Here is a 24,626-nt window from a genome sequence, read left to right on the forward strand (position 1 = left end):
GAAAGGGGGACACAGGGGACATTATTAATATAACCTTATCAGTAGTGAGTTCATTAAACAAGTCTGTCGTCACATCAGTTTCTGTAGACAGCCCCTAAAGTTATCAATTTATAATTTGACTTAATAGGAAATAGTAAAAAGAACATATTACGCAGCGCTGTACATTAAATAGGGGTTGCAAATGACAGACGAATACGGACAGTGACGCAGGAGGAGGAGAGGACCCTGCCCCGAAGAGCTTACAATCTAGGAGGTGGGGGAAGTATCACACAATAGGAGGGGGATATGTAATGGTGGGTTGTAGTGAGATAGCCCAAGGCAACTTAATGTCATTAGACATGAACTCATGGGGCCAACACACCATTGGTAAAAGATTGTCTTGGTCAGTACATTCATATGGAGAACTAGTCGACATTTTTAAAAAATGGGTTGTTTATAGCCAGCATTAGGCAAATACCTGGGGGTGACCAGATACCGACCTCCCAGGTTTGTCAAACTCTAAGGGCCAAGTTTAAGGGGCCCTGTTTCTAGGTAAAGAAAAAACATTTTTTCCTGCAGGGCCATTAAGCAATGTTGTGCAGCTGCTGTTTAACATTTCCAGGTGTGACAGATGTGTCCTCTGCTAGTAACTGTGCCGCCGGCTGGTACATCATTACAGGATACAGTAATAACATAGCAGCCGGGGAAGGGGGTGAAGATCTTTCCTTACACAGGACTGCTGCTATACAAATGACATGATCCCCTTAGATTGGACAAAATAAAAAAGGAATTTGTGATACAATCTGTCGCTGCCATTATCACAGCAGTTTTCCTACAACAGTTATAAAAGCTATTGATCCTGGCAGGAGATCCTATCATTAGCCCAGCCTTTCTCAAACTTTTTTGAACCCTTGAAATAACTTTCAGGACTTCAAGTAACTCCTTCTATATTTACTATATGCACAGGTCACAGTATATTAGTGTGGTGGTCAGTGGGAAGAATTCCATTGCCGGTTATTGGGAGGATTGTCGGTGGTAACGTCTTACTGCTCATTGCTCAAGGAAGCCCTACCAACCTCTAAGGGATCCTAGTGTTCCACAGAACCCTCGCCCCTGCAACAGAACAGGGACAAGTGAGTTTACCAGGGGTTAGTTCCCCTTTAATTCAGTATCCATTGTGAAGCAAGGCAAGGAATTAATTTATCCCCATTATACCGGTTGAAAGCATGGACTGGCGTAATAGTGGCTGTATTATACCATACGACCCTTCACTACAACAGAGCCGAGCAACAAAGATTTCTACTGCGGACAGAAGCTGGTGGTCTATGAAGAAGGAAATGTTTACAAAATAAATTGAATATTTCATTTAAAAAAAAAAGCTTCTGAAACACTGAATCTATTGATACTAAATACTAAAAACATTTCCTGATGCCCCATCCATGTGATCTGATTTTCCCCAACATTCCACTTTTTTTCAGGCCATAGTAATTCATTATTTTAACTTGAAATTTCCATTGAGAATCATTAACCAATAGAATGACTGCCACCTAGTGGAGGAATATGGAAATCACATGTGTATCTGTATAAGGAAGCTCTGACATTGCCGATTTTGTCTTTTTTAACATGTAATTTCCAGCATCACTGCCTAGGCAGAATGCATGACAAGATTTTATTGGTTGCATACTTGTCTTGCATAATGTAAAGCCCAAAGGAAGTTTTATCTTAATCAGCTAAATACATTTCAAATAAATTGTACATCAAAAACAAAAAAGGTGCACAATATCTTACAATATCTTTTCTTTAGAAAGCACACTTGGGCCTCTATTTATAAATTATTCCCCCAGTCAATTCCTATGAAATTCGCTGGTTGTATTTTTCTACAGATCTCCTATTAAAACAATGACTCGTTCTGCCACCTAGTGGCCAATTGTCAAAAGTGCACAGCTGTCACAATAGGAAATGAAAATGAAATAACCCAATTTTATGAGCAAATAAAAAGGGGAAACATTTATAAATTGAACACTTGGTGATACAACTGTAATTGGACCCAAACCTCTGTAGCAAATGTTAGATGATGGGTAAATACCTTTTGAGCAGAGGATGCTGGGAGGGACGACTGGCTCAGTAACTTCATAGAGGCCTCTAAGTGCTGAGGAGGTAGGAAGAAATTCGGGAGACTAATGGGATCAGATCTGGACAGGAAGCTGTTAAGGAAAGTCTAAACATGACAGACAAATTAGGAGTAAAAGCAATGAACCTATTTTCTAGTGTTCTACTCTTCTGATGGGACTGGCTCAGTGTTCTTTGAAAAGCAATGTGAGTCATCAGAGCCATATAAATTTATACTAATAGTGTGAAGAGGGGATAGACATTAGAGTGTCAGCTCCTCTGTACTGAGACTGATGGGACTGACTCAGTGTTCTCTGTACAGCACTGCGGTATATGTCAGAGCTATATGCATGTATAATAATAGCATGCAACTGTGAGGGGACATTAAAGTGTCAGTTCCTCTGTACAGAGACTGATAGGACTGGCTTAGTGTTCTCTGTACAGCACTGCGGTATATGTCAGAGCTATATAAATGTATAATACCAGTGTGTGTGTGACTGGTGGGGATATTAAAGTGTAAACAATGTTGGTGCAGAATCTGATCTAATACCCCCTGGTATATTATAGTAAGGATACAGGAGATGAAAGTGCTGGATGTCGGTAGTTTCTGTCACTTCCTCCACACTCTGCACTGAAGGACTGGTATCTCTCCGAGAAGACTCCGGATGTGAAGATGGTGACGGATACCCGGACCTGAAATCATCCTTCGATTCTCCATCTGTGTCCTCTTGTTCCACAACAAGGTCTTGCAACTCGGGTTCATTATTGGTATGCTCAGGTTCAGAATCAGGTTCACTGCCACTTGCCGACACCTCACCAGGCAGCAGAGTTACTTCAAGAGCCAGTTCCTCACTCCTCAGTCTGTCCTCCTCCTCATTGTCTGAGGGATCAGATAAACCCTGACCAAGTGCATCAAAGTTCTGTGACTCTACCCAGATCCTTGGGTTCTGTGTGTCTGACCCATTGTCCTGAGTGTAAGCTGTCATTTCCGGATACTTGTCCTCCATGTCACCTGATCTATCAGTATTTGGGTTACTGTTCTGGTCAGTCTGAAGGACTGAAGACTTAAGGCTGAGCTTCTCTAGAATATTTCCATTAATTAGAACATCTTCTATAGTCACTTTGTCTGTCTGTGGATCATGTTCTGGTTCCGACACCATACTAGACCACGGACTGGTTCTGTCTGTTAAAGCAGTGACTTCATTAAGAGTCCTTGGCTCGATGACATTTTCCTCGTATTCCTCGTCACTTTCCTTATGAACCTCATCTTCTGATTCTTCCTCTTCATGGTTAACAAAAAAGCTGCCCTGCCCCTCAGGGTAGCCTAACAAATCTGCCATGTTGTTTTCCTTGTAGGGGGATACATATTCAGAGAATGTCGGTGAATCCACATGGTGAAAATCCTTCTGATTGTCTGATAATTCCTTGTGGATGACTGGCCATGTATTCTCTGATGTATGAATGGCAACGACCTCTGATCCGGGAACACTTAGATGCTGACGACTTCCACGACCATCCACTGTGCTGGGAGCAACTTCTCTACCTGTATGCTTCTCCTGGAGGCCTGGAAGAGAACAAACACCAATAAAAACATAAGTACACCATTTACATTTATTATTCAATATTAAATCATTTATTCTTCAAGTAATTGGAAAACATGAAATCTGGAGGTAGAAAGAAACAAAACGCAGTCACTTAGCCTATTTAAGGTAATATGACGTTTCTGTAAATGCCCCCTTTCTACCTAAACTCAATATGCTGGTACTCCTATAGTGTCATATGCCAAACACTGGTCATGTGGCAGTGTTTGGGTCCAGCCATTGGCTACTGGACACCAGTACTGCCACAAAACAGCTGGTCACATGCTCCCAAAGTGCAGACAAGATGGGTACAGGAGAGTCAGAAAGACCTTTTACCATGACGCAGTCATTTTGCCTTTAATATTGTCTCTAAAAGCTCAGCCTATAGGAGAACTGATGTTATGGAGTCTATTTACAGAAGGTTAAAACAGATTCCACTTGTTAAATAGACTTGAGATGATCTGCTCCCTTTTGACTCTGACCAAATCAAAGACATAAACTTTCATTGGTTCCCCCTTCAAAAAGCGATCATAGACGTCTTCTTGCCATGCACATAGTTATATAAAGCTATTGTTATACCTGCCTAAGGATTCTCTACAGCCAAACATATGATTAAGATTCATTTTTCCCACACATAGTTTTTGATTAGCAATTCATTTTCCTGGTTTAGCAATGCAGCTTCCTGCAGTCATTTCTCTACCTTAGCTTTCCTGACAGGGAATTGGGATGATCACTTACGTCCAGTGAACAGGAATTCGACCAAAGAATCGGAAATGATAAACTAAGAAGTAGCACGTTCATCATTCTGCATACCAGACTTGTGTGTTTTGTCTTTTTTTACAAAAAAAAGTTAAAGTTTTAAGTGGCAGATAAAGTAAATCTATGCACTGTCCATGCAAGATTGCAGATCCCTCCAGCTGTATATACTTCCCTAAACTATTCATCACCATCCAAAGCAAAAATGTGATTCATCAGACAGGGTCACCTTCTTTCATTGATCGGTAGTCCAATTCTGACACTGTGTTGCTCAATATTTTTTTAGACATCTTCAGCAGAGGATAGGGATTAGCATTCTTGTATAAGAGTAAGCGAGGGCTAGACTTGTGTAAGAGAGGAATAGACTGCAGAGATGGAGACATAATTCTGCCCCTGTACAAAGCATTGGTCAGACCACATCTGGAATATGCCGTCCAGTTTTGGCACCAGTTCACAAAAAGGACATTGCGGGATTGGAGAGAGTGCAGAGAAGGGCAACTAAACTAATAAAAGGAATGGAGGAGCTCAGCTATGAGGATAGATTAGCTGAACTGAATCTATTCTCCCTTGAGATAAGACGTATAAGGGGGATATGATCACCCTGTATAAATATATAAACGGTCCATATAGAGAACTCTCTAAGATCATTACAAAGCACAAGGGGGCGCTCTTTGTGTCTGGAAGAAAAGAAGTTACAGTTCCAATAAGGAAGGGATTCTTCACTGTAAGGTCTTTGAAAATGTGGAATCGGCTCCCTCAGGAAGTAGTTTCAGCAACTTCTATAGATTGCTTTAAGAAAAAGCTGGATGATTTCTAGAAGCACAGAATATAACTGGGTATTGAGGCTTTAAAGTAAAGATAACAGTGACTGTTTATCCAGGGAACATCCGATTACCTGAGGCAATCGGGAAGGATTTTTCACATTGTTGCAAATTGTACCAGGTTTTTTTACCTTCCTCTGGATCAACTATGTCCATAGGGTTTTTTTTTATCTGGGATATGTTTATTTCCCTAGTAGTTGAACTTGATGGACTTACGCCTTGTTTTGCAACCTGACTTAATATGTAACTATGGGCAATCTTATTAGGATATAGCCCCATACACAAAGCTGTGATGCATTGTGTACTAGGACACCTTTTTTTCCCCAAGGACTTTAGAAATTTATTCTACACTAGCTCCTCTGTAGGACTGATACAGACAGACAGACTGGCCTCCTCTCTCCACACACATCAATGAGTGTCCATAACCCCCATCATCAGTAAACCATTGTCCTTCCTTGGGCCAATTTCAGTAGGTACTAACCAAAGTATTTAAGGACCACTCTACAAGACCTGTGGCTTTGGAGATGCTCTGACCCAGTTGTCTAGGCTTCACAACCTAACTCCTGTCAAAGTCACTCAGATCTTTACATGTTCACATCACCTTAAAGAACAGTCCAGATCTAAGTAATAAGTCACAACCAGATGCTCAGAGGATGGGAGGGATGGGGGTTTCAGTCCTCTACCGCTTTGTAGAAAAGGGTCACACTGTAACTACAGACAAACAAACTACAGATTGAGGATCTGGCTACCAGGAGCGAAAATGCACAGGTGCCCTTTACCCTTAAGGGGGCAAGCAGAGAGCAAAGTATAAGGTAAATAAATATAGCTGGATGTGTGGGAATTAAAACAAACCTTATGCTTTTTTTCACATGGGGAAATCAATGCTTTAAAAATATATGCATACTTTACAAATGTTTGAAGTTTCTCTATTCAGGCTTCATAATTGTATTTAGCAGTTTGTCTAAAATGGTTATTTTGTAAAATAAATTGGACTTCTTACCAGAGATGAGACTGCTGACTTGTGAAACCAGCAAACTAGATTTCTTCAGCAAAAACTGAGCATCAATGTCCTCCTCTTCAGAACTAGTGGGGATGTGAGGCTTCTTCTCTGTGATTTGTTCTGTGGCTCCTCCAGGTGGCGCTGTACTTGAGATGCTTCTATACAGCTTCTGGTTAAAATATTTTTGAATGTCATCCAGTTCACTAAGGTTTTTGCTGGGATAAAAAAAAAAACAAAATAAGAAACTTGTTAAATGGGACAGGCAGAACACTTGTGATAGAGCAGGGTGAGGGTTATGCCATTGCAACACATTTTTACGCAGTATGGTCATATACAGTTTTATGAGAAAGGGACATATTGCAGCCATGCAGTTAAATGATCTTAGATTTTCTGCAGGCACACCAAGTTTTGACCTATTCTTAGGGAATCTTCTGTGCATTATGTAGATTTGTACAAACTTCTGATATTTCTTGAAAAGGTTCTAACCAATCAAACATTCCAATTCAATGTTATTGGGAACAAAAGTTTCTTTACCACCTATATCCCTCTAACAATGCCCTACAATGCCCAATTCTCAAATGGCCAAGAGATTCTCATGTTGTGCACAAACATACAAAAATCCAAACCAATTATCTGCAGCTCAACTGGTGTTCGGCAGGCACCCAAGACAGCACCATGATTTTTGGGGACATTTCCTCACCTGAGCGCAGACAGCAGAGATGTGCCAGAAGACTGCGATGGGACATCTACATGCTCTGCACTGCGTGTGTTCTGTTCAGCCTGGTTTACTGATTCCAGGAAATGTCCCATGGTCCCAGACTGTTCTGCATTGCCAACAGGAAGGAAAGTGTTTTCTCTCCTAAAAGAAAAAAATGACAATATTGTATATATCTTGTAAAAGGACGCTTTAACTGTAGGCTGCAGTGACTGATGTCTCCTTTTGTTTTGTTTTTTTGCCTGTCTGGCTAAACCAATAGGTCTAATACCTTCTAAACTTAAGAACAAGAATGCAGAATAATACTTGTACAGATTCATTACAGATCATAGGTTTTACAATGTACTGAAGCAGGAGACATCAAGGCACTGGTATTTTTACAAACGTCTTATCTTTTTGTCTTTAAATGCCCTTGAAAAATAGTCCCTTCCTTTGCCCAAGTACACCTGTGCCGTGAACTTTACAGTCATATATGCAATGTGAGATCATCCAAAGATCTTGCTTGTTGCATGTCACCAGATTTGGATTGAGATCTTGTGATGTTACTACAGTGCTGCTCACCAATCTCATTGATGGAGTGGAAGCTGCACCAGAAGACCTGCAGTGCAAGCGTCTCAGTGTATCCCCCACTTCTGCAATAATTCCCCACCAGTCCTCAAATCAGAAGTCATCAGTGGGGCAGTATCATAAGGAAGGGTTAGAATCTAGTTTTTAAAGCTGTCTAGGTATCTGATCATTTCACCTCCCATCTATGTGACTACTATTACAGATATGACAGAAGTTTAGGAAACAGACTGAAAAAAAATAAGACCAGTATACTCTGACCTTCCTCAATTACAACACAATTGTGATATCATATTCAGCTCATGAGCCCTGCCTACTTCAACTGTGGTGGAATAAAAAAAAAAACAAAAAAAAAACACAGATTTTCAGACAAGATCATCCAATTGATTTAACAGAATAAAAGGTAGCAAACAGGAATTACATTGCTACGGTTTGAAAAACCTAATGGTCTTTTTTTTTTGTTTCTTATTACATATTAAAATAATAATTCCATCATGACAACCCTTCTTAAAAACTCCAGCTTGGTATTGACAGATGGCAGGTTAGTCTGCATACAATATAAGATATTGTGCTTCCCACCTTTCAGAAGGGTTGATGAGGCCATCTTTCTTTCCTGTCTGGTGGAGAGGGAAGCTGAAAATGGGACTCGGCTGATACAGGAATGAGGTGTGTGGTGTCACCTAGAAAAGAAAGAACATGTAACCTGCAGTGACAGCGACAGCAGAAGTGTAACTTTTAATTATATTTGATCTCTAAAATTGTTGTTACTAATATGTCAAATTTCTATAAACATAATAGAACCGGTTTTCTGTATCAGTTAACCTTGAAAGAACCCTAAAATAGATTATAGTCTCAGGGGACTGAGTTATTCTATCTACATATCACATGACCTTAGCTATACCATATTGGTGGTATAAGACAAGAGGACAGAAGGGCCCTCCTAACCTGGTGGTCAGTTTAAAGAATCCCAATTACACCGATTACTAGGGGAAAAAAAACAGTCATTATCATGGTGGTCATTTTTGTGTCCCTATACATGGGGGCCAGTGGAAAGAATGCTTTTTGCATTAGTAGTCATTAGGAACAATTACCTAACATTATCAATACTGTCAATGCCTGTCTCTGGCTTTACAAAATGGTGTTGGTCCCAAAACTATGAGGCCACAATCAGGAGGTCGATCCAACCCTGCTCATTGTGCTAAACCATTAGCAATCTTTAAAAGAACCCTAGTAAGAAAAAGGCTGCCCTAGAGACTTTGAATAAAGTGGTAGTGTAAGAACTTGAAAGGTTTTACTGATGTTCCCATTTGGTAAAATTACCCTCTTCCTTCTTATCCTGTATAAGATTGGTAAGGTCATTTTTTTCTTTGTGTTTGGAGTGACTTCAGAAATTGTTACACTGGAAGAAATAGCTGGAAGAGTTCCCACCTGAGACTGTACACTTGTGGCACAGCTTCTCGTCTGTCTCTTCTCTCTCAAATAGGCAATATTCTCCAGAGGGGTAATGGACACTTTGATCTGCCCCTGGCACTGTCCAGTGAAGTCTCCAATATTATACCAACCACATACAGACTGGAACCCGGAAAGCAGAGGACTGAGATCCACAGAGGCGAAACCCAGCACTCGCTCCATATCACCTGCAAACCACAAAGAATTACATGGTAAGGGACAGGAAAAAAACAGCGATTGCTTTTACTTTCTATTTTATTTAGGAACTGAAAGTGTATATTATATATGATTACAAACATTCTTTAAGGGGGCCTTAACTCAAATTTGTTACCTTTTTGTAAGGGTAGACAAGCCCTTATTGAAAAAAAAGGGGTGCAGCACCTCCACTTTCTTTCTTGATCACTGGGGCGATCAAGACAGCATGGGAGCACAAAGTGTCCCGGGATTCCAAAGCCATGCATCCTGGGACGCTCTTGGCTGCTCCTTTTAGAGCTTAGTTCCGCTTTAAGTATTTTAACCCTCACTGTACTGTAATTTAAAGTAGCTCAGCCAGGAATGTGTATAAATATTGGGAAAGATACTGTTCCATTGTTACTCACCTGATCTATGCCACACCTTAAACACTAAAGTCTGCTGGGGGTCCAGGAGAAGTTCTTTGGTCAGTCTACAGAAAGAAAGGGATGACATTTATCTTCTACAGCCAAAGAAAGAATTAGTCCTTGTTCATGAGTGCAGAGCAGCAGCATGTCCAGCAAGAATGTTTGGTAATCTTTAATAAGCTTTTCTTAAGTTTTTATGAACAAAACTACACAGAACACAGGGCAGAGAAAAAAATGCAATATCTGATCTCCTGGACAATTACACAGGGATGAGAGTAAAATACACTTTACACTTACATTGTTGCATGCAGAAATTTAGGAAGCACTGCTAATAAAAACTATAGAAAGGTTTTTGTTTACATCAGTTTTGCTTTAATCAGTAAGAATAACGATCTTAACATTTCCATAATATAATAATGGAAATGAAAATAAAACAACCGGCCACTTTACCTTGCCTGATGCTGAAAGTTCCATGTTGGGGAATCTGTGTTTTCTATGACTGGGGTAGTTACAGGGGTTGCACTACCAGCAACAGGAAATGATACGCAGCAGCTGGGTGTAGATACTTGTCGTTCAGTAAGTGGACTTCCTGCAAGAAGATTATTGGATGTTTTAGAAAAGGCAAAGATGGGTGAATCTAACAAAGTGCAGGATATGGAACTGTTCAATTTAGTGCTACATTATTATAAGTTACGGAAGTAAATTGAATCAGGAAAATGTCACAAGAGCCATCCCATCCTTGGCAGAAGCTTCAGGGATAGAATAAAAATATATATAAAACAAAATAAAAAATGTAATATTTTGGACCTTTACCAGTCACCTTATGAGGTGGCTGCATTGGTTTTCTTTTTTTTTCTGGTAATCTTACAAATAAGACATTTTAATCCCTGGTTGGCTATGATCCCTCACTTCACTGCATCTAAAAAGGGAGCCATGGTTGCTAATCAGGCTGGACTACAGAAGAACAGAAAATCCATGCACTCCAATATCAACCTCAGTGTTGGATACATTTAGATACAAAAAGGAAAACAAACACACATAAACTGGGGTTGATTTTCATATTTAATAACATGGGAGAAGTTAGACGTTAAAGATGCAAGATAACATTGTGTTTACAAGAAGTGACAAGGGAACTTTTGGGGGGATTTTTGGTTTTAGAATTGGGCCCTTTGCAAAGTAACAGCTCTGAGCTCTCCCATCCCTTTGACCGAGACGGATGGCGACTGCAACACACAGATATGACCATTTATCATGTGAAAATAGAAAAATGCAATGGATTGTATTTGTATGTATTTATTTAAATGGTAACAAATGCTGACAAATGCAGCTTATGGCTGTGCTTCTTTTATTATGTAAAACATGTTCGTGTGATCACATACCTTTCAGGCTGAGATGCATTGCACGTTCAACCACGATGTTCACATCAAATGTGTTTTCCACATCCACACAGACTGGTTGACTGTCGGATAGTACAGGGGGATGATGATCACCCCTCGGGGAGGATTTCTGGATTCTGTTTCTCTCATCTTTACTCCTGATCTCATCTACAGAGATGTCCTGTGCTGCTTCCTCCTCGGAGAGACTCTGATCCTCTGCAGAGCTGGTGCACTGGACAGTGGCTGACGGATGATAAGCGGAGCTCAGGGACAGATGAACCCTCACCGCTGCCCCCTGCAGGTTAGGCACATTTCGCTTAAACAGAGGATAAACACCTGCAGATAAAGGAGAGATAGTTACTCACATGCAAAACACACTAGTTTCAAATACATTTGAGTATAAACACATCTGTGTATATGTCCACAGTCTGCCTGCAACATCACATTTTTACTAGACCTATTTAGCTTGCTTTGCACTATGCTGCAGGCAGGGGGTATCCAGGGATGTCCATCCTCACTCTGTATGCCATAGCATATGAATACTGTGCTGGTATTCTGAGAGCTAAAAAGCTCCTTATGGATGATTAATTCACATATCCTAAAGAAACACTATTTTAGCTATGACCTCTGTAGCTGAAGGCTCTATTTCATCTTCAATGTTCAAATCAATCGCCAGAGTTTGCAAGAGGCAACAAAATCACAGCCTCTCTCTCCTTTTCTATCTCCGGAAGATGTGACTTGACACCCTGGCAGCCAATGCTAAGTGTAAAAACTGATCCCTGTATAGTAACCCAGACTTTACTGCCTGTTGCAATGTAGAGTTTTATAAAGAAGAAATATCCTATATTGAGCTAGACATTGGTTAAAAAAGCAGAATGCCCCTGTTCTGATTGTAGAAGCCTGAACACATTCTGGTGTTGAAACTTGCTAACTCCCTCATCATTGGGGTGGGCTATTTCAAAGGAATCCAGAGGCAAATAATGGAAACACCTTCTGCTATATGACCTACCGCTAACAGAGAGGGTCCGGCAGGTGTTTTCTGCCAGAGTAGTCATGTCCACATAAGCACAGCCTAGCAGGCGGTCAGTATCTTGAGGTCTTGGGCCGCTGGTGTCCTTGCCATAGGAGCGCCATATCTGGATTTCCAACTTCTCTTCTCGCAGGTACCAAATCAATGGCTGATGCTTCATCAGTTCTATACTCCTGGTTTGCTCAAACACTATGGTAGCCTGTTGGCCATCTTCAGATAAGACTGGTTTTCTCAAGTGGGAGCAGACTGCATCTCTATCGTAGAGCTTGTACCGTAAATAGCAGTAAGTGTTCTTGTGGATGTGTTTGTGTCCGGCCAGCAAGAGACAGTGAACTGGAAGCCAGATTTTAGGAACCGTTACAGATAGATTTACCAAGTCTTCCTTTTCCCAAGCATCACCAACACTTCCATTCACTTCTTCCTCCACGTCATTCCATCCTAAGCCTCGAGCCACCTCTAGGACTCGATCTCTGTCTGAATGGTGAGCAAAATTGACTGAAAGCTCCAGACCCCCAACTACGTTGTTTAAGACTCCTGCCATTCCAGGGAGTGTGCGATCCTCGGGTCCCATTACTGGGTACCAGCCGGATATTCCTAGTAAAAAAAAAGAGGCAGCAAAAAAAATTATTACCTGGAAGCATCAAAAATCAAGGGAAAAAAAGGGAGGAACTGCACAAGGGGACATCTGGAATGATCTGAGAATTAAGTTGATCTACCTTAAAACTTGGTTGTTAGAAGCCCCAATACCAAGATCATCATTTCAGTTTTATAATACTGTAATAGTATTAATAATAGTATTATTTCTACTAGATTGTAAGCTCTTCCGGGCAGGGTCCTTTCCTCCTGTATCAATGTCTGTATTATTCATGTCATTTGCAATCCCTATTTAATGTACAGCGCTGCATAATATGTTGGCGCTATATAAATCCTGTTTAATAATAATAATAATAATAATAACTAGTAATATATTAAAATATTAAGAGCCTAAAATTGTCCACTCTAGGCTATGCTTATATCATATAACTGATAACGCATAGGTCTGAAAAAAATGAGAATGTGATACTTTGGGGTGTTTGAGATTCTTCTCTAATGTGTTTTCCCCACTTATTATATCACGTTATTAACAGCTGAGACTGTGTGCAGAAGAACTGCTTCTGATCAAAGACACAGCATATGTAAACAGAGTGAACTCAAAGTAAATAGGAGTTGTTCTGCCATTTTTAAATATTTGATAAGCAAGCAGAAAATGCAAATAACTAGCAGGGTCAAAATTTTCTATTCACTGCAATACTGGGAGCAAAAAAAAAAAAATGCTTTCTCTCATATGAAATAGCTTTTGTGTTTACTAAAACTTAAATGTAACAAATAAAGTGTTAAAAGCTTATATCCTCAGACAGAATAATTTTGATTAATTCAATAATTTTGTGATTTCGACAGCTGAAGTTTTTTTTTTTCGTATTGGTACATAACCATGCAAAGTGCATGTGTTTATGGTTGTAAAGCCAGGGTACACATGGCTGAATTATCATCTGGGCTCTGCAGTTGTTGTGTGTCTCCTTGGTAGCAATCTAGACACTGTGGACTCTAATTATAAAATCTGGAATCTGACATTCCTTCATACTTTCCCTGGTGGGAATCAATTACTGCCACTGAAACATATCGACCTGGAAGAATCCCTGTTTTATAAACAGAGCCCATGGACTGCTACTGTAATTGGGGAACAGAAAGAGTAGTAATCTAAAAATTCCTGCACATTGCATCTGATTTCCTGCAGAGAACCCTGCAGGAGAAATACTAACCATGTTTGCTTGTTCTGGACTGCCTGCTTATGCTTCATGTTTCTTACTACTGGTTAGTGAGGTGAATGTGGTATGTAAATACTGACTTTTGTCTAAGCTCACTCACTTACTGCATCCCCTTTTGAAATACGGGTACCTCTCTTTCTAAAAACATCACTAAGCTACTTACTTTGTGTTCTGGGTTGCAAAATAGCACAATTACCTGATCTTTTGCTGAGCAGATCTCTAGCTGGAATTCGCACCACACCCAGTTGGTGATCACAGTTTGGATGATTTTTGCCAGCACCAACTAAAGGCAAAAAAAAAATTATAACCAAAAGATAAGGTGCCTCTCAGGGCATAGGCAAACAACACAGGTATAAAATAATAATGAAAAACAAAAGAAAGTTTGTTATCCTACATTAAATGCAGTAACTTTACTTTACAAATTAGTTATCCTGTGATCCCCCCACCCTGATATAAAGTAAACCACTCTCCATAGAAAAATGCTTACCATGACTTCAGTGGCCAGGGCTTCTTGCTATTGCTAACATTAATTAGTGTCTGCTTAGTAGAGCCCCATAGACTTTTATAGAGTGGGTAGACTGAACCTAACTTTGCAAATCCTACCTACTCCATTGAGGGCTAAAAGGCTTCAATGAGCAAGCCCTGATGGATATAAACAATGAGAAGGAGTCGCCAGGATCACAATAGACGGAGAGTAGGAAAATGTATCATTGAAGGTAGGAAAACTGGATAATTGTACTTTGTGTGAAGGTGAAGTAATCCTTTAATGCAAATCTGACACCAAACTGTAAAGAATACCAAAATCTTCAGCTGCCAAATGTCACTCCCTTGAAGCAATATATCTGGCTGAAGTCCAATTTCAAAACCAACACTTCTAGTAGAGTAGATCTCCCTATCCCACCCAGCATTCAGTAAACTGACTTCCACTAGACAAGATTATAGACTGGGGATTCTTTATCAGAATGGATTGGGTGGTACAAGTAAGTAATCACTCACTTTCTTACTTTTTTTTTTACAGTGACCCCTTTAATAAGCAAAATTAGTTTTGTGACAGCAATGATTAAATGTTGCATTCACCTGCTTTTACGGAAAGATAACACTATAACACTAGGTGAGTTAGCAACATCACAAAGGTGACAGAGACAGCTATGAATACATCATTTACCAGATGTGACACTTTGGTGGTGAATGGACAGCACAATCTCAGAGAAATGAAGGATCTCTGCTAGGCTACATGCCTCTCCGCTGCTCCTCTGAATCACAACATTACAGGGGAACTCTGAATGATGGTCAAACTCCGGGCAGAAGCTGCGAGCCACGGTACGAGTGCTGCGACTTTCCATTTCTGGTAAGAATGATGGGCGAATGACAACAAAGGCATTCACTCCGACGTCTGCACTATACTGAAATGATGGGTCTTGTTCAGCCAGTGTTCTAAGAGAAATAAATAATTATAATGTAATTAAATTGTTTAACCACAAGGGATAATGCAGATCTGGAAATAATTTGCTGCTTTTTTTTATCTTTTAAGGGCTCCTGTAGCAACTTTCCTTAGCCAATATTCCTGCAAATTCTGACAAAAGACTTAGAGGGTCTATTACTGCTCATGTACTGTACAATCAGTAGTGTTCTTGATTAAGTGGTGCTGCAACAGAAGGCTGAGGAGCTGGCTATGGCTTCTAATAGGGTTGTCTAGACTGAAAGGATAGCAGAAAAAAACAACCTATACTCTGACAGTTTAAATATGCATTTAGGCATCGTTCTTTGCTGCATACACACACAGAAAGGGCAGTTGTACCTGGCAGCGGCTTGGAGCCCGGTGGCTCTATGGATCTGAACAGATATGGAGGCCATACGTGTAGCCAATATGCCCACTGGGTTTCTGACTGATCTTCTATAGGTCACATTTACATTTAGTAAACCTGAAATTACAGTAATAATAAGCAGTAAGTAGTAGTAAAATAATCAGCATTGTATCTATAAGGATAAATTATTATGAGAGAGAAACAGTCAACATTGCTTTAACAGGTGTTTATCAAATCACACTGACCTACATTTGAAAGCAGTGCATTGTGGGGGTGAAGTGTCAGAAGTGGCACTATTGTTAAAACCCCATGGGCAGCCTGGAGCCTAGGAGCTAGGATCCAAGGTAGGCTCTGCTTGATGAATACACAGATACTGTACTTTAATTTATAACCAGATCAGCCCCCCTCATAAGGATGTGGGTTGACTACTACTAGATCATATTAAGGTAAAAAGATACAAAACTAGAAGGTATAGTTACCAGAAGATGGAGGATGAGTTTCGGTTGCGTCTTCACTTCTCAGTGTAAGCGGCAGACAGAATGCCTGGATCCCTACTTCCTCTCGATGGTGCATTGTCACCATAGCACACAGACGAGATAATGGAAGCGCACCTTTAGCAACCATCTGGTCCCTGACATTGGGATAATAGTATCTGAAGGGAACAGAAATATAAATTGTGGCCTTTTTCAAAAAAACCTCTGTATTTATGATGAGTTTCAGAAATAAAAGAGCCATAAAGAATCAGGAGGTAGTTTCAGCAAGTTCTATAGATTGCTTTAGAAAAAAGTGGAATGCTTTTCTAGAAGCACAGAGTATATCTGGGTATTAAAGCTTTAAAGTAGAGAGAACAGAGACTGTTGATCCAGGGAACGTCAGAATCAGGAAGGAATTTTTCCCCAGTTGAAGCAAATTGTACCAGGGTTTTTTTTGTTGCCTTCTTATGGATCAACTATTGTCCATATGGTTTCATTCCTGGGATATGTTTATTTCCCTAGTGGTTGAATTTGATGGACTTTCATCTTTTTTCAAACTGACTTACTATGTATTAATTCACCTATAACTTCACCAAAATGGCCTAACGGGAATATTTTAAGGATGAACTCTAGGGTAAATAAACTTATCTTAAATATACTTACCTTAACGCTTTCTCCTCTGTGCTAATGGTCACAGGCTCAGATGTGATGTGAAAAAATGCAGGACAAGCAATTCTGCATTGTGATTGAGGACACTGAGGGCCACCCTCCTCACAATATTGACCAGAAAGAGCAGTGGGTCTTCTAAGAGGTTGGGGGGCTACATGATAGCTAAAAGTACTTTTTAATGCTACTTAGTCATTCAGCTCTTGAAGCTGAGAGTCTGCGATGATTTGGAAATTGGTTGACACCAAACTTACCGACACCAAATTTCAAACGTCACTCCTCCTCCTCCAGAGAGACCCTGCATAGAGTAAGCACTGAGCAGCAGCCTTTGCACAGGGGTGTCCGATGGCGCTACCAGGATATGGCTCTGCCGATCATTAAAAGCAGGATCGGGTACACACAGGGTGGTGGCTGTCCGCACTGGCTTCAGACTGATACCTGAAATACAAAGAAAGGCAAAGGGTATGCATTATATTGTACATTTATAAACAATTGCCATATTGGTTTGCTCAACCAAGTGCTTGTTTCATCGCTCCATGCAGATAACTGCACTTAGAAGATATATAGAGATGACGAATGTAGATAAAAGAAATTTAGTAGACATGATTGAATGTACAGATACATTTGTTCAATAGCAGGAAGTCTGTAATAGGTGGTGCTGTGTTTATTTTCATTCACAATAAATGTACATTAAGTACACAAAGTACATTCACCCATTTCAGTTGGCACAGGTTGATCAAACAAGCCCTTTGTTTTAATAAATCTCTATTCAAACTGTTTATAAATATACACAAATGTCCATCATATAGATTCATGTTTATTATAGAAATTGTCACCTGCACACTAATCTCATGTTCAAGAACTAGTCTTTTTTTCAATTGCTTTGAATATAACAAGGTAAGTAAAATCAATGAGTGCAGGTTAAAATATGGATAATAAATGTCTTTATTGCGGAAATTCTTTGTTTGGTGTGTTATCTGTGTGGTTAGATAAAATGGAATAAAGTGGGCTTGTGGGATGTAGTGTGTTGAAGAAGAAGTGTGAGATTGAAAAAAAAGACAATAAGTGTGAAAGTGTTTAGTAAGAAAAGGGTGAGTAGGTAGATAGAAAGGCGAATCTGCTGAGCAAAACCAAAATGGCAACCACATGTAAACAGTCATACCATTCTACGGGTTCTTAAGGAGGAATGGGCGGCCTCCAGGCGCATTGATTCCAATCTATTTATTGCTATATATGTTCTTTTTTAAAAAATTGGGTAGTTAGGGACTACAATTTTACAGAGAGGCCTAGATAAAGCATCATGGCGTCCTCATACATTTGCAACACATTTACATTTGTATACAACTAAAACCTCTGTTTTCAACATAAATAGTTGAGACTATGTTTGTTTTCTTGCAGGCTGGGGTAAGTGTGCTGGGAAACCTTGTATTGTTTGTTGTGGGAATCAGGGAAGTTTACTAGGATAGGAGGGTGACCAGTGAGAAAATAGGTAGACGTGAACAAAGAGTGACTGTGTTTATCCACAATGTTGGTATGCAGGTTAAAGCTGCATTGGTTAGTTGTATGGTGAGTGACCATTTGTACTTGTCCCTTCTGGACTGATGCATGTTAATTAAATATAGAAGGAATGTGTTTAGGAGCTTAGTTGGTTCAGTGCCTGTAATGGAGTAAATACAAGAGCTGATGTTGTGCTGAAAGCATTGCGGCTTAGGACAGGATCTGAGACAGTTTTTAAAGGTGAAACATAATTTTTATGCAATTTGTGAAGAACTAAATTCAGAATGCTTTTTTTAGAATAGGGACTGGTTAATGAGACGCAGAAAACCTAATGCAAAATCAAATGACTACTTGATAATAAATTCAGGAGAAGAAGAACTTGCACCTAAAATCTCAGAAGCTTCATTTTTGCAAGTTCAGTTAAACACTGATATAATATTAAAAACAGATAGAATAGGTAGACTCCCGAACCCTGCAGTTACATTTAAATTTCCAGCTGCTCCTAAACGGCAGTATTTCAGCACTTTCTGATCTCAATACATGTCTGCACATTCAGACTGGTCAATAAAGCAGCCCATCATAGTGATAGACAAAGGCTAAGGCTGGGCACACACGTGCAATAATTGTCATTGAAAAGGATCTTTCACGATCCTTTACGACGACAAAAGACTGAACGTGCTCTGTACATACAGAGCTGGAGAGGGGAGAACGACGGAGCGGCACCTCGCCTCGCTCTCTCTCTTTCACTTTCATTACGATCGTATGTGGATCCACCAGATTCTCATCCTATATCAGCCCTGAGACGATTATTGAATGAGAATTATCTGACGTGTGCACGTAGCCTAAGGCCTACCCATTGTTCAATGAAAATTTATCAGCCACACCAGGAGATGCACCTTGAGGCTATATACACATATTAGAATTTGGTCTTTGGAAAGGACAAAAGACCGCAAGATGAATGCCGTTTTGTTCTATGGAGAGGGAAGAGAACGAGCGCGTGGAACCCTCCTTCACTTCCATTGTGGTCGTTCGTCTTCCGTCTTCTGTGGATCTGCCAGGACAGGAGCATGAAAGACTTCAGATGCCCTGAGGCTCGTATCGAACGAGAATCATCTGATGTGTGTATGTAGCCTAACAGAAGTATGCAAACAACTTAGTCTTCCTAGTATGCAGATTTCAAATTAGGGCAGGCTTTCAGTCAAAAATCTATTTTAGGTCTTTAAGCCCAGTGCTGTAAAAAGGATGGCTAGTAACCGTGCAAATAGTTACACATGTCACACAGAGGCAGCCAATCAGAGCCATTACTTTTCATAAAACCACAGTAAAATTGAATTGTAAAATTGAAGAACTCTCACAGTAAAATTGAAGAGTTATTGCAGCAACAAATGGGATAGTTACAGTAATTTTTATATCCATGTTAAAGAAACACATTATGACAGTAAAATAAGAACCCAAACCTACCCATTACTTAAGCTAAGTTCCCCTTAGATTAGTTTCTCCCTATTAACCAGTTTAAATTCTGTCACTGGGAAAAAAAAAGAACAAAACCACAGCAATGACACCTGCCAGTGTAATTGCAGCATCAGGGATTGCAATAGCAAGAAGTGGAGCAGTGAGTAGGTTTAGCTCTAGTACAGAGCAGAAAGGTGGGTTTGGGGTTTTCACTGTAATGACAGGTTAGCTTTAAGTTCCCTTTGTTAGAAGGTACAAGAATTAAGATTTCAGTCAACACACATACTTCTCTCTGGTAGTTCAGCTTCTAGACCGGTGACTGGGGTCTGCACAGGAAAATAATACTGCACATAGCAGTCAGTTTCTCCCCACACGGTGGACTGCAGAGGTGTCAGGCCCTTCACGTTCTCTACGTGGATGTCAAACACATGATCAACTTCACTCTCTGCAACTCTAGACACCTGGAAAGAGGACAGGTCACAGATAATATTACAAAACTGATGTACAACTATGGATCTGAAAGATTCAGGATTCGGGATTGAGACATATTGCTTTGCTTACAGTAGCCATTTAACCATTATTCTATCATTATAGCCATATACATCATTATTGTCTACAGGCATTACCCCCAGTGTTTTTCACATAGGACTGCCTTTTATTTGATACTCATCAAGTTGTATTATTGTGATTTGCACCTTATTATTTTTTTTATTATTATTAGTTATTATTTGAACGATAAATACAAGTCATTTTTTGCCGCAAAAAAACCCAGCTTTTTATTTTGGGCTTGGCAGCGAACGTATTACTTGAATTTTAAGGGTGTCACTATCTTGGTCTGTTCTATATTGTTAGTCTATTTTTAGCTAGGAAATTTGTACTAAGTGAGGGGAATTCTAATCTTAGTTTATTACACATCCAATGTTTCATTGGGGCATACTCTCCTTTTCCAAAGGGGAATAAGAAAAACACTATGGCAATAAATAGCCCCCAAATTGCTCCCTCAAACCACTCTTATCCACCAACCAGTGTGAAGCCCACACCAAGAAATAGAATAAAATGATGTAAAAAAGTTAATAGGTCATAAACAATAATTATAGCCCAAAAGGGGAGGAACAGTTTCAAACAGCCTGCAAGTCAAGCTAAAAACCCAAGGGGTGCAAGTGAATAAATTATAATTTTATTAAAATAGTGCTGAATCTTTGTCCTCTTTACCATTTTTAAATGTTTATAATTGTAGTGGAAGTGTAGAGCCTGCTTGGTTTACCCCACACTTTTTTGGTTAAATGCTATGTCTTTAGGTGCTATGAAGATAGAAGTTACTGCTCTGCTCTGTACCTCTGTGGTTGGCTGTGGAGGATCCAAGAAATGTGCTGGTCTAGGGAGAGTGGCTAATGAATTCCCCTCATCGTTCTTTAACCTCTGAAGTGCCACAACTTGGTCACCTGACCCCATGGCAAGCAGCACTTTGAGTCTTCCCCGCTCGATTCCGCTGAAGACATCAACAATTGGCACAAAGCTGTCGACGGCAACAACTGGATACTGCGCCTGGAGTAAAAGACGGCAAATTTTTTTGTCGCTACAAAAAGACAAAATAAAAAGTTAGAACACAAATCAATAAACATCAAAGATTGTATGTATGCTACCCAGTGCACCTTTAACCACATACACTGGTTGTACAACACAGACACGTTAGACCAAACGCTTATATTTTTTTCTTCCAGAATAATGGAATAAAGAATTCTAACTTTAGATGCAAACCATAAATGTGAGTTGTCATAATAGGAACAGTATCATGTTTTTTCATCAAAAATATTATTATTAATAATTTAGCTTTTCTGCAAAGCTCACTGGGAAACCTAGAGGACTCCTTCAAATCTTAAGCATCTCTTATAGATAAAACATGCCCCTGGATCAGCTACTTTTCTATTGGCCCATCATTGCAATGAGTTATCACTGCGGCCAACAATGAGTAACGTGGCTTTACAAAAGAATGAAAAACAGAATAAAGTGAAGAGAAATATCTATACCAGCCTTAGAGGCAAAATCTAAAACTCTTCGGAAAAATCCCCATTCATTTTAATTGGATATTCCTCTGTGGAAGAATAAAGACTATCATAGGAAAACCTCCGCGATCCAGCAATCCTGGAATGGATCTGATCCAGGACTAAAAACATTTGCCAACTAATAGCAAATGATTCCTATTAAAATCCATTCCAGGATTGCAGGATCACCAAGGTTCTTCCATAACAGTAAATTTTCTCCAGTCTTGGAGACCTTTTATAAATCAGGCCCAATACCTATAGCAAAGAGCATTCATGTCATTCTGGTTTTACCTGAAGGACATATAAAACTGGTGCAGAGGTAGCTTGACAAGACCCATAAGCTGGTCAGATCCTGGGCTGGGCACTTTGCCCCACACTTCAATAACCATAACATTGTTCTTCATTCTTTCTAGCAGTCGGCTTGTCAGAGTCACAGGAGCAACCTGTAAGAGAAATAGTGGGACAAATCAGCCTGAGAAATACCTATATTATTTCCCCACATTGTTGAAAAATCTAAGGAACCAAGAGAAAAGATACTGTAACTCTGGCATGATTGAGAGACAGAGGAGTTCCCATTGCATCTCCGCTGCTTTCCCTGGTGTGCATTATAAGAGGTTTCCACCATTTCTACCCTTAGTTTCCAGGTCTGTACACTCGCTATGTCCATTATGAGGGGTTCCCTCCATCCCTGTGTAGAGTTCCTAAGTCTGCACACCTGTTTTACCCATTATGAGGGGTTTTCAAAGTCCTGTGAATTTTTTTGACTTTAGGGAGAATATAACAGGAGGAGCCAAACAACAACGTTCGGAAGGAAAGGAGCCAGGATTTAAATCAGTGAGATTTAACTTTTGAAGAATTCAAGACAAATAATTAAAAGACATCTTTTGGAGGGACTAACCTCTTGAGAGCTGAGAGTTAAACCTCACCTGGGAGAAGTTGTATGCAGGCTTGCTGTTGCCCCATATGACATTGGAGCGTGCGGCCTCTTGACTGTGGAAGAGTTTGCAGTTGAGGTAGGAGTTACACGTAGCAGAATCTGCACCCTGGATCAGTCCCATCCCTTCTGGCACCATGAGCACCACATGCAGTAATAATCCATTCTCCTCGGCTGTCTCTTGGGACAAGGCTGGTTGGGGTTCCTCTCTGGGAATGTGATAGGAAGCTGGTGTGACCAGTGGATGGGTGGAGGTGAGGGACTCAGGCGAGGACTCCTTATCTGATGGGTGTACAGGGGTTGCTATTCTGACACTTTGTCTGACAGAAGAGGACAAGGCCTCCTGTGCTGCATCAGATGGCTTCTCGGGGACACTGGAGAAGTCTTGGCTTTCTCCAGCAATATCCACAGAGACCTGAACATAGAAGTAACATATAAGACATAAAATGTCAACAAAAAGCACAATCATTACCAATATGCTGCAACAGACCACAAAAACTGGTGGAAGATGCTTAGCAAAACAGAAAAAAAGCAATACCAAAAAAAGCAAAAAAACCTCTGAACAGAAATGTCTATTAAAATAATAAATTCTCATGTTTGTATCATACAATCCTGCAGTGTTTCGGAATATACATTACCAGTTTTGGATTTATAATGTAAGCTTTACTCTACTAAATGTCAACCCCAAGGAAAACTGCTACCAAATTAGTTGTCACAAGATGAATAAAAGATGATAATAAATATATATGGATGATGATACAATGCAATGTGCCTAAACAATAAGTACACTTTAACACAAAATGCTGGTTTTCCTCCTCTAACAACTATTAGACTAACCTGCCCAAATTAACCCTCTGTCTCCTTTGCAAATACTGTACTAAGAACATAACAGTCACGATACTACAGTTAGTTTATATCAGAAGCCACTAGTTGGCTTCCTTGCTTGCACCTGCATATTAGAATATCATATTTCTATGTCGAGTCTGGTGAGGAATATAGAACAGCTTAATGGAAGTCTATGTGGCTCTAATGCCCAGGCAAGGAAGACGACTAGTGGCCATCAGAAAAAAATGAATTGCAGATTTATAGCCCTTTAGTTCTTGTCAAGTATGAATCAACAGCATGGAAGGGTGGGTTCAGGTCAGGGTAAGGGGATGAATAAGTGTATTTTGTATTATATTGTATTTTTCCTTCAATGCCCACCCCAACACACTTCTTGTCCTTATTCTCTCTAGCCGTTTTATTCAATCAATCGCAGAATAGAAAGAATAGGAAAATCCTATATATTCAGATAAGTGATGTGCTCATCCATTTTTGGAAGTATAGGGTATTTTCCATGTCCCTACTAGCTAAATACAGTGGTTGTAAGGCCCTAAAGATTAACATATGGCAGTGATGAGAACAGTAAAGTGAACCTATTGCTTGCCTATTGCATTCCTATTCTTTTACAAAGTATAGTTCTGCTCTATGGCAATGTCCAAATATGTGTTAGTAAGCCTTTCCTTATAAAATATAATGAGGGTATCTGGCTATCATAAAGAAAAAAAAAACATAAAATAAAAACAATCTTGTTCCCAATTCTAAAGACTGATAAACTGCCGAAGATTACATTTTTGTTTTAAATAGTATATTGGTGGGGCACTTGCTTATAAGCCTGCTGGGCAAAAAAAGAATTTACCCAGAAGTCATTGCATCAGCACTGCCCAATGTCTCCTGTTTGTACGCCACTTAAATCTCAGATTACCAACAAACTAAACTATCAGCAGGAAATCATTTCTTTAATAGGTATAATGAAGTAGACTTTACCGTAAGAGGCCCTACGTCCTCCATCTCTTGTCCTTCCCCCAGGCTGTGAATTGGAAGCGAGCGGGATACAGAAAGGTCCTTAGACTGGAGAACATCACGTAGACAGAACACAGCAGAACCAAGTATAGAAGGCTAAAAATAAGAATACTACAACTGTTAAAGATAACA

The 24,626-nt window shown here is 39.8% G+C and overlaps 1 protein-coding gene across 1 annotated transcript in view; it reads right to left on the minus strand.

Moving 5' to 3' along the window:
* The window catches only part of C2CD3 (C2 domain containing 3 centriole elongation regulator), a 35,686-nt gene that overhangs the window by 3,787 nt on the left and 7,273 nt on the right, over positions 1-24,626 (minus strand). The window contains exons 9-28 of the mRNA XM_072401232.1: positions 24,459-24,590; positions 22,645-23,067; positions 22,010-22,161; positions 21,012-21,252; positions 19,963-20,137; positions 16,982-17,165; positions 16,068-16,240; positions 15,582-15,705; positions 14,949-15,217; positions 13,980-14,066; positions 11,958-12,572; positions 10,952-11,284; positions 10,023-10,161; positions 9,573-9,637; positions 8,953-9,161; positions 8,104-8,204; positions 6,946-7,104; positions 6,246-6,460; positions 2,665-3,652; positions 2,066-2,171 (exon numbers count right to left, since the gene is read on the minus strand). Of these exons, the coding sequence (XP_072257333.1) occupies positions 2,066-2,171; positions 2,665-3,652; positions 6,246-6,460; positions 6,946-7,104; positions 8,104-8,204; positions 8,953-9,161; positions 9,573-9,637; positions 10,023-10,161; positions 10,952-11,284; positions 11,958-12,572; positions 13,980-14,066; positions 14,949-15,217; positions 15,582-15,705; positions 16,068-16,240; positions 16,982-17,165; positions 19,963-20,137; positions 21,012-21,252; positions 22,010-22,161; positions 22,645-23,067; positions 24,459-24,590 (4,890 nt within the window). The remainder of the gene's footprint in view (positions 1-2,065; positions 2,172-2,664; positions 3,653-6,245; positions 6,461-6,945; positions 7,105-8,103; positions 8,205-8,952; positions 9,162-9,572; positions 9,638-10,022; positions 10,162-10,951; positions 11,285-11,957; positions 12,573-13,979; positions 14,067-14,948; positions 15,218-15,581; positions 15,706-16,067; positions 16,241-16,981; positions 17,166-19,962; positions 20,138-21,011; positions 21,253-22,009; positions 22,162-22,644; positions 23,068-24,458; positions 24,591-24,626) is intronic.

The sequence above is a fragment of the Pyxicephalus adspersus genome, chromosome 1 (assembly GCF_032062135.1).
Source record: "Pyxicephalus adspersus chromosome 1, UCB_Pads_2.0, whole genome shotgun sequence".
NCBI lineage: Eukaryota > Metazoa > Chordata > Amphibia > Anura > Pyxicephalidae > Pyxicephalus > Pyxicephalus adspersus.